The sequence below is a fragment of the Brachyhypopomus gauderio genome, chromosome 1, assembly GCF_052324685.1.
Source record: "Brachyhypopomus gauderio isolate BG-103 chromosome 1, BGAUD_0.2, whole genome shotgun sequence".
NCBI lineage: Eukaryota > Metazoa > Chordata > Actinopteri > Gymnotiformes > Hypopomidae > Brachyhypopomus > Brachyhypopomus gauderio.
The window spans coordinates 47,620,214-47,634,129 of record NC_135211.1 but is presented as its reverse complement, the minus strand read 5'-3'; the positions used below and the strand labels follow the sequence as shown (position 1 = coordinate 47,634,129).

The 13,916-nt window shown below is 42.4% G+C and overlaps 1 protein-coding gene across 19 annotated transcripts in view; it reads right to left on the bottom strand.

Annotated features, from left to right (window-relative positions):
• The window catches only part of LOC143522869 (uncharacterized), a 34,631-nt gene that overhangs the window by 5,359 nt on the left and 15,356 nt on the right, over positions 1–13,916 (bottom strand). For all 19 annotated transcript variants that reach the window (XM_077016791.1, XM_077016800.1, XM_077016825.1 and 16 more), the window contains 4 exons: positions 13,745–13,901; positions 6,605–7,054; positions 6,155–6,412; positions 5,760–6,014 (listed from right to left, as the gene is read on the bottom strand). In XM_077016791.1, coding sequence (XP_076872906.1) covers positions 5,760–6,014; positions 6,155–6,412; positions 6,605–7,054; positions 13,745–13,901 — 1,120 coding nt within the window. The remainder of the gene's footprint in view (positions 1–5,759; positions 6,015–6,154; positions 6,413–6,604; positions 7,055–13,744; positions 13,902–13,916) is intronic.

Genomic DNA, 13,916 nt, shown 5'->3' with positions numbered 1-13,916 from the left:
AGCTCACCGAGGACGCTCCTCAGTCTGGGACTGAGCTGGACGACGGGAACCCCACAAGCTAAAGGGAAAGTACCGCCAGGGTGTAGCTGAAAGTTCTGACCTCGCTGACGACTCCCGCCTCATCCAACGAACAAAAAGAACGTGGTGGTGGCACACAATCGTAAGTGAATAAAAAAAAACTTGTTTGTAGTTTTCCACGGAATAGGCGTCCCTGCCTGCATTGAAATAGGAAAGGAATATTACTCTGGGAGTAATAAAGAGCCTATTAAGAGAATAGGCCTATTTAGACGCCTAACTAGAGAAAAGGCCGTTATTGTAGACGTACATTAACGTATAAGGACCCGGGTCGATTCAGTGCGAGGCTATAGGAGGGACCTATTCACGGCCATTGTTGGAACTAAATTGAGATCTAATATATGTTAAGCAGTAAATAAGTGTTTTTGATAGCAATTTGTATTTTTAATAGCAATTTGTATTTTGATCATTTAAAGGATGGGTTTAAGTAACAGTAAAAAATATGCCTTTGATGTCAGCCAACATCCCAATAGCATTTTTGAACAGATTAATAGACTTTATGGTACTGACTGCTGCAAACATGTTCCATACTGGATAGAAAATTGTGGGTTTGCGCCAAGTGGTTCACTGAGTGTGGTGTATTTGGGAAAGTTGATACAGAGGGTTCAAGAGAGACCTAAAAAGGATAATAAGAAAGCATGCTGTCATGCGTATTTTGATGACAATAAGGAAGATATGTTGCAAGTGTTGGTTAGAGGAGGCTCAAAAGAGAGCTAATATGCAAAAGAAGGTTAGGCAGGTAGGGCTTGGAGAAAATACTAATAAGGTGTCCCAGTGTGTCTCCTTAGCTGATCCTGACCTCGATGCCGCCCCAACGAGACGTCGCCCACCACCTGGAGCACCTGGGGGAGAGGGAGCCGCTGCAGCTGCACCACTCCCACAACCGCCTCACAACAGACACCCACCGCCATATGCTGACGCCAGAGCTGCCTTAGAAAATGCACAACAACGTGAACTGTCAGAAGACTCGGCCCCCGTACTCTCCCCTGTCAGTAAGCACACCAGGCTTCAAACCGCGGTGAAGGGAGGAGGCCTTACGACAGCACCAGGCCCTCACACTGGATCATGGTATGAGATGGTGCCCGTTGCCAATCAGGCAGCCCACCAGATGATGATAACCACGCCCGAACCAGTGATCACACAGTTCCCGATGGTAGAAGTCTCTGGCCCGGACGGAGTTATCATGGTGCACAGACACTGGACTTCTGATGACATCATGAAAGCAGGCGAGGGTATGGGCAAACCATCTGACATAGGAGGACGGTGCTTTGGAGAATAACTTGTGGCTTTTGTTCGGTCCTGTAGACCGACCCAATCAGAACTGAAACGTTTACTGGTGGTCAAACTCGGACCTCAGTTCAACAAGATCGAACGTGACTGGAATCCAGGTGATGTCCGTCTCCACCTACCTGAGTGGGATGCCCCTGATGGAGAGGGAGCTGATCTGAACGGACCGTACAGAGACATGATAAGACATTTGGTGGAAAGAGTGGAAGCTGCCTATCCAGTCTCCGTCAACACAGACAAGATAGCAGTTTGCAAACAAGAAGATGGAGAGTCTATCAGTGACTTCCTCGTTCGACTGACCAGAGTCCATACAGACCACTGCGGAATCGAAGCACCAGCACAACGTGCCAACGGCCCGGCAGACGTCGGCTCGTGGGAAGCCCATCTGAGAAACACTTTCCTGGAGAACATGAGAAAAGACATCAGCGACCTCATCAGAGCCAACTGCATTGGACAACAGAGCTCCTCTGTCGGTGATAGAAGATCACTCTAAACACCACGAGGCACAGCTCATAAATAAGGAGAAGAAGAAAACTCAGAAACAGAGCGACATACAGCAGCAAGCTATGCTGACTATGGTCCAGACCAGCCAAAATCAGTAGCAGAGGAAGAGGCCGAGGCAGAGGCGGAGAAGATGGAGGACGTGGTGGACAGAGAAACAAAGACAAAGACACATGCTACAATTGCGGCAAACAAGGACATTTTGCTAGAGACTGTCCAGAGTCCAAAGATGGCCATCTGACCACTGAGGAAAGAGGCCAGGACTGACGGGCGGCGGGGAGGCAGGACAGCGACGGGCCACTGAGGGAAGAAGACAGCAAAAGGAAGGTACCAAATTTAGATTATTCTTTTGTCCAGCTAATTAGTAAAAACCCAGCAGCACTCCCACAGGTAGAAATAATGGTTGAAAAACAAAACTTAAATTTTTGGTAGACAGTGGAGCAACACACTCCGTTATAATGGCTGACCAGATAAATTGTGAAATGAAGCATGATAAAACTGTCAGAGTAATGGGTGTGGGAGGGCTAACTATCTTAGAGAGAGTGTCTGTGTTTATACAGTGTAATGTAGATAATAATGATTTGAACATAGCTTCCTGATCTCCGCTACGTGCCCAGCTAATGTAATGTTTTGAGATTTGATGTGTAAATTGCAATACACACTCCAAAGTGGCCAGAATGGGCTATTTTTGTTTTGGGGAGAGCCCCAATTAATTCATTTGGCATCAGGACAACCAGGTTATGCCTATAAATGGCAGTACAGGGGCACCGAAGGGGGAATCAGAAAGCATTTCATGGCAGAGGTGACTTATGTGTTACCAGCAGATTTTTTACATTAAACCAAGTGACACATTTCATTGCACATACATATCTGACGGACCAGATACAGAGTATGAGACCAGGTTCTATGCAGAGCTGCATGACTTAATGACCACGACTGACTTGAACGACACATGGGCAGCAGGCCTAGTGAGATTGAGTGAAGGACAAATGAATCTCTATTGTGTTCCATGGGCCACGCCCCACATATCACTACCTAACACACTGGAATTATTTGACCAAAATGACAACACACAAACAAAGGCCATACGTATGACCCTCCTCCCAGCGGAAGAATTAGAATTGGCAAAAGTTCCGCAAGCTCTGTTGGTTAAGGGAAAGAATGATGTGGGCCTCATTAAAAGATGTGTGCATCGTTCCCAAATCTGATTACAGACCCAAACAACACCAATACACATTGAAACCTGAAGCCATGAAAGGCATCAGGTCCGTTTTCCAATTACTACGAGAGGCTGGCGTGATAGTGCCATGCAAAACCTCACCAGTAAGAACTCCCAGTTTTCCCAGTTAAGAAGCCAGGGTGAGAGGAATGGAGGTTTGTTCAGGATTTGCAAGCTGTCAAGTGGCAGCACACCCTAGATCCCCAGAAGTCCCAAATCCTTACACCATTCTCTCTCAGGTTCCCCCAGACAGCTAGTGGTTCAGTGTAGTGGATCTGGCCAATGCATTTTTCTTTTTTTAGCATTCCAGTTCATCCAGATAGCCAATCTGGTTTGCCTTTTCAAAAATAATAATAAAAATACACATTCACTAGATTATGTCAAGGTTACTGTGAATCACCCACCAGTTACAATGCTGCACTACGTGTGAGATTAGAAACATTTAAACTTCGAGAGGGAACAGCTTTAGTTCAAAATACGAATGATCTCTTAGTTTGTGCTCCAAGCAGAGACCTTTGCAGACAGGCCAAAGTGGCACTGCTAAATTATTTAGCAGAGGAAGGCCACAAGGCATCCAAATCAAAGTTCCAATACTGCAGAGAGAAAGTAAACTTCTTAGGACACGTTATCTCACAACAAACCATACTGAAGCTTCCCAAACTGCGAACTAAGAAACAACTGTTATCATTTCTTGGCATGTGTTCATATTGTTGCACCTTTATTCTCTCCTATGCAGAGAGCCAGGGGCCCCTCAGATAACTGATTCCCACCAAAGGATCCAGCACTTCAACATTTGAGTTGACTCCCGAGGGGGAGGCAGCTATTCAGCTCAGGCAGCTGAGCTAGTAGCCCTCACCAAGGCCAAATTGGCCAAAGGGAAAACAGTGAATATCTGGACAGACTCCAGATATGATTGGGGAGTAGTGCACGATTTTGGCGCCATATAGAAAGACCGAGATTTCCTAACTAGTTCTGGCAGCAAAATTAAGAACCACAAACTAGTAGCGCAACTACTAGATGCTGTCCAGCTACCAGCGCAAGTAGCAATCATTAAATGTGCAGCGCACACCTCATCCCAAGATGAGGCAGCGAGAGGTGATGCTTTTACAGATGCCACTGCAAAAGCCACAGCGCATGCGATGCCTAACTTACAAGCCACCCAACAAGAACATGCATCCACCCCAATAACTACAATTGATATCCAACAAATGGCCTCCTCAGAGGAGAAGGCCCAGTGGAAACGGGCGGGCTGTGTTAAAACAGAAGGCGTATGGATACACCCTGATACTACTAGACCTTGCCTACCAAAGGCTTACATGCGAGGCCTAGTTAAGATTGCTCATGGGAGGAGTCACATGAGCAAAGGGGGAATAGACCAGGTATCACTACTTATACTCAAAATTTTTGTTCAAAATATTTGATCTGTGCATAGAACTCCACTAGAAGAGACACCAACACAATACCAGCCCCATCAGGACACCTGCCAGCAACAGAACCGTTTCAAAATTGGCAAATAGACTTTGTGGAATTAACACCATCTGAAGGAAAGAAGTTCCTTCTAGTATGTGTATGCATGTTCAGAAGTGGGTGGAAGCTTTTCCAACAGGGAAACAGGACAGTAATGCGGTTTCTAAGGTGTTCCTGAGAGAGATCATTCCCCGGTGGGGTCTGCCACAGAGAATTTCCAGTGATAACGGGGCACCCTTTGTCCACGCAGGACTTCAAAATCAGACTAAATATGTAGGTATAGACATGCGCAAGCATTACAGCTACCACCCTGCAGGCGCAGTGCAAAGAGCAAACAGCACAATAAAAGCAGGTCTTGTCAAGACCAGCCAGGAAACAGGGATGTCCTGGACAAAATGTTTGCCATTAGTGGCAGTGTAGGACCAGACCACAAGCTAAGACAGAGCTATCAGCATTTGAAATTGTCTTTGGCAGGCCTCCCAACACAGGTCTCAGACCCCCAGAGCTGGAGATGCACCTGTTGAATGAAGAACTAATTCAAAAGTTTGTCTTTGTACAAGTCTATGTACTGTGTCTAAGCAGGTGAAAGCAGTGTTGCTAGAACCAGCAGACCATCTGCTCCACACCTTCATTCCTGGCGACTGGGTTGCAGAACCAGATGATTCCTAAAGCTTTCTGAAAGAATGACTACTGTTGCATGAAGATTATGTTGAATGATTAAGAGAATCAAAGGGGGAGAATGTGAAGGAAATATTGATTATATTCATGTGTGATTCATGTTAATCATGTCCATGCAGACACTATAGCATGGTCTGTGTTGAAAGTACTGCTTAGTAGTTAACTGTAATCATATTGAAGATGTTTTTCTGTAAGACTGAAGTTTTCTGTGCAGCAGCAGAGTTAGTGATAATATTGCTTATCTGTTTCTAAGCACCCAAGGTTGAATCCTAGGGAAACTGATAACTGCTCCTGGGAAGCAGGCATCCTTAGTTTTTTCTACACACACACTTTGACTATAAGAATCTGGACTGAGAGAGACAGTTCAGAGTTACTGCATGAAGCGTAAGCTTCACATCATACTTTTATACTTTTATATTTTGTAACTCTCTTGCTATCAAATAAATACTGCTTAATATATTATAAGACCTCGAATTCTGTGCCATCAATTCCACCACACTATTAAAATAACTGACAAACCAACCACACAGACCTGATGGTCAGAGGGCCCTGGTGACACAGCAGGACAGTGAGAGACTGGGCCTCCAACTTGTAGTCAGTCAGGTTCAGACACTGGACCCTCCAGAGTCTCAGGAGAGAAGCCAAGCTGCTCAGGACCCTGGACAACGCCCCCTCTGGCTGCTGTGTGCTGGTGTGGATGAGTGAAAGTTCCTCAACAGTGACTGGAGCAGGAGATCTCACTGTCCTCAGTGTTCGTACCATCTTCACCACCACAGCACCACTCACACTGGACAACAACAAACACCATTTACACCGTTTACTCTTAGTAATTTAACAAAGTCCTGCAATAATAAATGTAATCTGCCTCAGAGTAAACTAAATTACTTAGAATATAATAATTCAATAATATAATATAATGCCACATGCCTGAGTGTGCGCAGGTGTGTGAGGTGTGTGAACAGAAGCCTGACTCCTCTGAGAGAGATGGCTCGTGGGTTTAGAGTGAGGTTGAGTGTGGAGACTGAGAGACCCAGCACTCTCCCCACAGCCCTGCAGCTGGGAGTGGACAACTGTCCTCCCAGAGAGAGGGTGAAGTCCAGGGCCTGGAGCAGAGGAGACACCTGTCCTGCCTGATCTCTGGACTGGAGCTCTTTACACAGAGACGGGATGTACGGATCAGCACCACTGCAACAGCAAACAAAAACACTTACAGTTAAGTAAGGAAACACATTTACATTCTGTACACAGATCAGTGAGTGTTAAAAGATGGAATGTTGAACCTAAGAGTCATTCATTAATATTTAATATTTATGTAAATTAGACATAAAATATTCACTTTAAATATTCTGATGCTATTCTGAAATGTCAAGTGCAGACCTGAGCTGGGAGATGTAGGGCAGACACTGAAGGAAACTCCTCACTTCACTCTCTTCATCTGACCAGCCTCTCAGCTTTACTGGTTTCTTCACTGTGTGGAGTTTCAGCACTTCTAGGAAGAGGGAGGTCTTTCTCTTTGAGAGGTTTATTTTCCAGACTGCAGGAGCTGACTGGTAAACTGGCTGTAATGCTGTAAGGACACTCCTGCCTGTTTGAGTCTCATAGTTCTTCACATGTGAGTACAGATCCAGCAGGAAATCAGACTGATCAATAATACCATCATAATCTTCAACTACAGGAAAGTTTGTGTAGCTGCACACAGATGTCAGCAGCTTAGTGAAACTCTCTCTTGTAGCTGTATCACACTCTGCTGCTGTAACAATCAGCTTCAGCAGAAACTCCACTGCAGATCTTCTCTGTTCTTCATCATCAAGAACATCATAATTAAATCTGTTGGAATAGAGTTAACAGAAAACACAGAATTATTAGATACAATCAGTAAAAATCAGTAGACATAACAGATTAATTTGTATAGTTTGCTGTAAACGGACCATTTCCAGTACAGTAACACCACCACTAGTCTGAACGCTGGTTCATGTCTCCTCTAAACACACAGACCTGCTTGCATGTGTTTGTGGGTAATGAGAGACACAGCATAACAGACCAAAGAAACCTTGAGTGTTTGATATTCTCATGTTATAATGTAGAAATAACACAAAGAATTCACAAGAACCATATAGAATTTCACATGACTATATGACTCCTATTATATATGTTTCACTTTGTCTCCTCTTGCACACACTAGTAATTTTGTCTTCTGATCATACAGATCCTTTTCTATCATGTAGGTAACTGAACCCTATAAGTCCATGTGCCCTTTACCCCCACTGTAACGGCCCACTGCTCTAAGATGACTGCTGTGTGGCCACGCCCCCTCATCATAGGCTGGTTACGTCTCACCTGTTCCTCGTCAACCTGCATCGTTACTGTGTTATTCACTGTTTGTGTTTGACTTTTACTGAATTTCCCACTCATGGGATCAATAAAGTTTGTCATTGTCATTTTCTTTCTTATTAAACGTCTTTGTGAACACTGGTTTGTGTCGGTGTTCTGTCTCTCACTTTCGACACTACACAGTGTCACATATTTGAAGTTAAAAAAGTGAATATTTTGTGCTACTCATTATTTTAACCAATCCAGTATTGTTTTACATCCACATTAGTTTTTATTGCAGCCCAATCACATTTGCCAGTGTTGCATGATCCCTGTCTGTGTTCATGAGATCTCACTCATGATCATTTGAAGACTTTGAGGTTTTGGGATCCTTCATAAATCATTATTTTCCTGCTTATTTCCAGCCACTTCTTTGGCTTTACATTTATATTATGTAAAATATGATTCTTTTATATCACAATATTAAGAAATGGGACTAGTGCCAATTCCCCCTCTCCATCTCCAGAATACTGAAGCTGTTGTGAATTCCACTGATTACTTTGCCTACATAAGCCAGAGGGACAAAGCAGATCCTTGTGAAGTGTTGTTGACTCTTTTGTGAAAGTGTACCAAGCCGTTTATCTACTTCTCTCATTATTGTTCTGTGTTTTGACCTGTTACCTCCTGTTTTTGCCTCCTATCTCATCCGTTTCTACCTGTCTGTTATTTCTGTAGCTCTTCTGGTTTAGACCCTGGACTGGTCTGTAGTTGTTTGTCTTTTGTCCTTTATTAAACCCTTTATACCTGCTAATGGATCAACACTCTGAGTCCACGACATTACAGTGTGTCAATTTATAACATTTTCCTTCATTTGGAAAGATGAGTTTTATGATGTAACACAGAGCTGATCTCAAGTTCAAACCATAAGCTTCACTGAGGGTTACTCTACCAAACAGTTAAGCATGCAAAGTATGTACACAATTTTTTTCTTATTCAATTTACACAAGTCAACAAATACATTGTTCTGGAAAGCTGAATTGCATAATTCTGTTTTTAGATTGGGTTTAAATAGTACAGAACTATAAAAGGCCACCTATAACCAACACAAGCTATCTGTCAAATCCTGTAAGAATGTGTAAATATGGCCATTGGTCAAACTCATACCAACGGCAAATCAAGTTAAAGCATTAGTGACCTACACTTACAGCATTAGTGACCTACACATACAGCATTAGAGACCTACACATACAGCATTAGAGACCTACACTAAAGTCAAAGTACAAAGTAGCCATAAAGGTAGCCAGAACTAACGAACCAAGACACACTAACGCTAGCCAGATTCATCCTTCATGACAAACATTACGATAACACTGGGTTCTTATTGGTTAATAATGATGGGAAAATGCTACTTTAGCTTGCTTACTACTTTTAGTATCAATAGTAGCGTAGTAAGTGCTAATTTTCTTCCTTTAAGTTGTTTCAAATTTAATCAAAGTAGCTACATTAGGGGCCTACACATACAGCATTAGGGACCTACACTTACAGCATTAGGGACCTACACTTACAGCATTAGGGACCTACACTTACAACTAGGGGTGCACGATATGACGATATAAAATCGTGAATGGCGATAACGAGTGGAGAATTGCAGGCGATCTACCAAATTAGAGAAACCGTATAGATCGCCTTTGCCAATCAGCGCAATGACTTTTTTATGCTGGTTCCCACCGATGCGTCAGACGTGGGGCGTAGAACTGACCAATCACAGCGAACTGTGCGTCTTCCACGCCTCCATGTTGTGTTTGTAAAAACTAAAAACTGCGTGGACAACGATGGCTGAAAGCCAAACCAAGGAGCTGGTAAAGAAGAGGAAATCCACCTCTGTAATCTGAAATTGATTCGGATTTTCTTTCACTGACCAAGACCAAACTACAGCGATATGTAAAGTGTACAAAGAACACGTGAATACGTCCGATGCCAGTACAACATATTCATTCAATCACTTGACATGTAGGCATCCCAAGTAAAGTGCCGAAAGTGAAACTATGCGGGCAGCAGGGGCAGCCGCCTCACACGTGACCATAGCGCGCAACTCCGCCACACATCGCGCGAACGATGTGTGGTAGTATAAAGAAATACCCCTCAAAAACGGGAAGGAACATTTACTTGACGAATTTCAATGTTGCTTTGTGTTTCAGGTTTGAAAAGTGCTGGAATATAGGCTAAGTAGCCTACTTGAAAATGCTTGAAATTGAAACTACTTCGTTTCACAACAAATATCTGTCTGACTGAACAGTTCTCTCGTATTACGTTAACAAATACGAGCCTCTTGTAATTCCAGGACGAAACATGAGAGAACGTGAAGACGTTAAGATTGGGAGTTTTGAAAATAAACAACCATTAAATTATGTGATAAAAAGCAAATTATATCGAGTCATTTCGACTATATGTATAAATATTTAACTTTAAGATTAACGTGCTGGGAAATATTTAGTGCAATAGTGCACTTTAACAGTGTAAGGAACTGCGTGACGCAGAGCAGGGAGGCGGACACAAACGCTGAGGAGAGCGAGATTTATTGAATGGAATTCCAAAGGCAGAGTCGTAATACCGGGCAGGGGTCATAACAGGTAGGCAGTCTGAACAATATAAACGGGCATGGTGGCACAAAGAACAAAACAAGGCAGGGGAAACAAAGACTAGGCTGACTAAACAGAAACAGTTAAATCCACTAGAGCACGAACGAAGCAAGAGAACAAACAGGTAAGTAGCACAAATTAACCGATACCGACATGGGAGACACGGGGACTATAAATACATTGAACTAGACTAGAAACAGGCAGGGTTGCCAGGTCCTACAAAAATATCCCGCACAAAGTCAGTGTAAAACCCGCCTTTCAGCAGCCTAAACTAGCCCAAAGCCCAAAGTAGTTTGGGGGGGGGGGGGGGGGGGCAGGGCGGCGAGTGTAAGTTGTCAACAGGGGCGGGGGGTGGGGAGTGTTTAAAAAGGAGACAAATTAAGTATTATATCGCGATCGATTCTTTGTGTTGACTTGTAACCCCCGTGGTGGCCCAACTCAAATGCAGCCCAAAGAACCGCACCCTGCGAACCCAGAATTTTTACCCGCGGCTGGATTTTCAAACAAGCCCAATTTGGCGTGAAAACCGTGAACCTGGCAACTATGGAAACTACGCCTGTGTTGAAAAAAAAAATCGATTTTCAGATTCAGAATCGATTCGCATATGATGATCTGATTATCGATTCGTACGTCCAAAGATCGATTTTTTTGTGAACTTTTACCCCCGCCTCAATTCACGCAGGCGTGCTCGGTCTAACTAACTGTAAAACGACTTGGCGTCGGACAGTGCCGGTAACGACGATAGTCAAATCGGCAATCTAAAAACAGAAGGACAGTTTATCCAGTGTCAGTGACTATTCACAGTTAGTCCATGTCACTGACAGTTTACCCAGTGTTTTTACAGTTTAAAAAAAGTTTAAAATGTTCTTGTAACGTTGGGCGCAAGGCGATGGACGAGACAGAATCCTTTGCACTTTCCAAATCGTTACGTTTATTACATTTACCGAAGCGCAGACAGCGCACATAAAACACGTTTACATAGAACATGTGTGACTCAAACAACGACGAACACAGGACGCTGCGCGAGCGCAAATTAAATAGACAAACCACATCAACCCCACGTGATTACGAGACGAGCCACAGGTGAGGACTATCACAAGACGCACCCGCACCCACTGAGATACACCGACGTAGACGATTAGACGCAGACGACTTTAACACGCCCAAAACGGAGAGGTCGGGGACCGTAACGTGAGAGTTCTGTTCTTATATTCTCACTTTAAAGAAAAATACACGTTTACATTTTATACTTTCAGTTTATTAAGTGTGAGCACTTTTAAAATAAAAATGCATTTGGTAGCAACAGCTTTTGGGTGAATTCTTAATTATTTCAATCACAATAATAATGCACTGGTTAGTGTCCCAGTAGGAGCCCACTGTTGCAGATATAGACACCTCAAAGATGTCCTCTGTTTATTGTCCTGGATTACCTTTCTTGAAGGTAAATTTATGATGACCCTTTTCACCAGTCTTCCAGCCATCAGTAACTACCAACTACCAGTAACTATTTGCTGATTAATATCGATATAATACTAGTTTTAACATGTTGCTTCTGTACACAGTCAGGAAACAGCTCAAATACATTTTTAATAACACTAAACCCCGAATTGGATCGAATTGGATCGAATCGATTAAATCGGATTAAATCGAAAAAAATCGATTCTTAATCTTCAGAATCGGATCGATTCTTGGAATTTGAATCAATACCCAGCCCTAATGGAAACAGGTGAAGACAATAACGACATGGGCGTGGCAAACGTGGGGAAACCATAGAAAGCCCTACGTGACAAACAGTGTCAAGTGTGTGGTTTACAGTTTTTGTTTACAATGTTTGCACATGGAAATTGTAATATCATTCATTTAAATCTGCTTACAGGGGTGATAGTGGGAAAAATTCCTGAGCCTGAACTTTTTCTGAGTGGGGGTGGGGGTGTGGAGTGTAAGTGTACCATATTTAGAATATTTAATAATTAATCTTTAAATTAAATAATAATAAATAAGTCAGGTAATCATTATAGTGAAATAAAAAACTAATTTCTATTAATATTCTGAGAAAATGCTGTAACCTAAAGATTTAGATTAGACACAATATGTTAAAAACAGGCATGATTAATTATTTATTCATTACTGTTAGCAAATTATAGGATACCAGACAACTCAAAGAAATTATGCAAATAAAGTTTAAAAGAATTACAAGTATTATGATTATAGTTAGTTTTTATATATAAAATGTAATAAATTTAATAAATATTTTGTGTTGGTTTATTAGGACATACATTTTGTGCTTTTGTTCATGTATTACACCTTACGCCGTAAGGCGGCCAGGATGAACCAGATCGTCTGACCACCTGTACCGGCTCAAAAAAAAAAAAAAAAAACACTCTTATATTTCCGATAAAAATTTAACTTAATCAGAATAAATATAAAATACTGAATTTATCTTGTATCTACCTCTGAAGCTCTTCCGATGTCTGAAATACAGGCGGTCCCCGGGTTACGACGTTGATCCGTCGTAAATCGATTTTCGGTGTAAATCGGAACATACGTACATACTGTACGTAAATAACATACTATACGCAGTTATCCTATCCTAAAGCTAGCCTTTTGGCAAATACCTTTATCCATAGCTGCGTTTAACTAATCCTGACGCCGCACACACCAAACATCAAGTTCCGTTTACAACGCAGAACCACTTAGGCTCAAACGAGGCTTTATACAGTAAATGGGAGATGTGTAGTAACCATGAAAAATCGTAACTTGGGAACCTCGTAAGGATCATAAGGATCATATTTCGGCCTCAAAACAGATAGCATGCGCGCGTGTGTGGTTTATCATTATGATTTGACGGATTTTTCCCCCCCTCAAATTTTTTTTTTCTCGCGGACATGTCGGTACGCCGGAATTCCGGCGTGGCGCCTGAAAACTATCAGGCCTGTGCTTAAAAAGAAAGCTTTGTAGCCCCAAATTTTTTTTACATTTTTTTTGGATGGAAGATCGTGATAAAAAAATCGAAATCGTGATATTATGAAAAAAATCGTGATACTATTTTTTTCCCATATCGCCCACCCCTACTTACAACATTAGTGACCTACACTTACGGCGTCAGGGACCTACACTTACGGCGTCAGGGACCTACACTTACGGCGTCAGGGACCTACACTTACGGCATTAGGGACCTACACTTACAGTATTAGCTCAAAGCTTATACTGTAAGAGTTACACAAACAGTTAAAACATGCAAAGTATATACTGTACACAATTTTGTTTCTCATTCAATTTAAGTCAACAAATGCACTTGTAGACAGCAGAATATTTTTAAGGCTGGTTAAATGGTACAGAGTAACAAAAGCATAACCAACACAAGCTGTCTGATCATTGCTCAAATATATACACACTAACTACACATCAAGATTTCATTCACCCATCTAACCTGTAGTATATACTGAGCACACTCAGTGAGACATGAACTCACAAAATCAAAGACCATGACCAAACTCTCAACCTTGAAGGAAAAAAAAACTAATTTTAAACATTATACCTGTAGTACATATAAAAACATCTCACTCACCTGAGCTGGGAGATGTAGGGCAGACACTGAAGGAAACTCCTCACTTCACTCTCTTCATCTGACCAGCCTCTCAGCTCTACTGGTTTCTTCACTGTGTGGAGTTTCAGCACTTCTAGGAAGAGGGAGGTCTTTCTCTCTGAGAGGTTTATGCACCAATCTGGAATGTGGTATA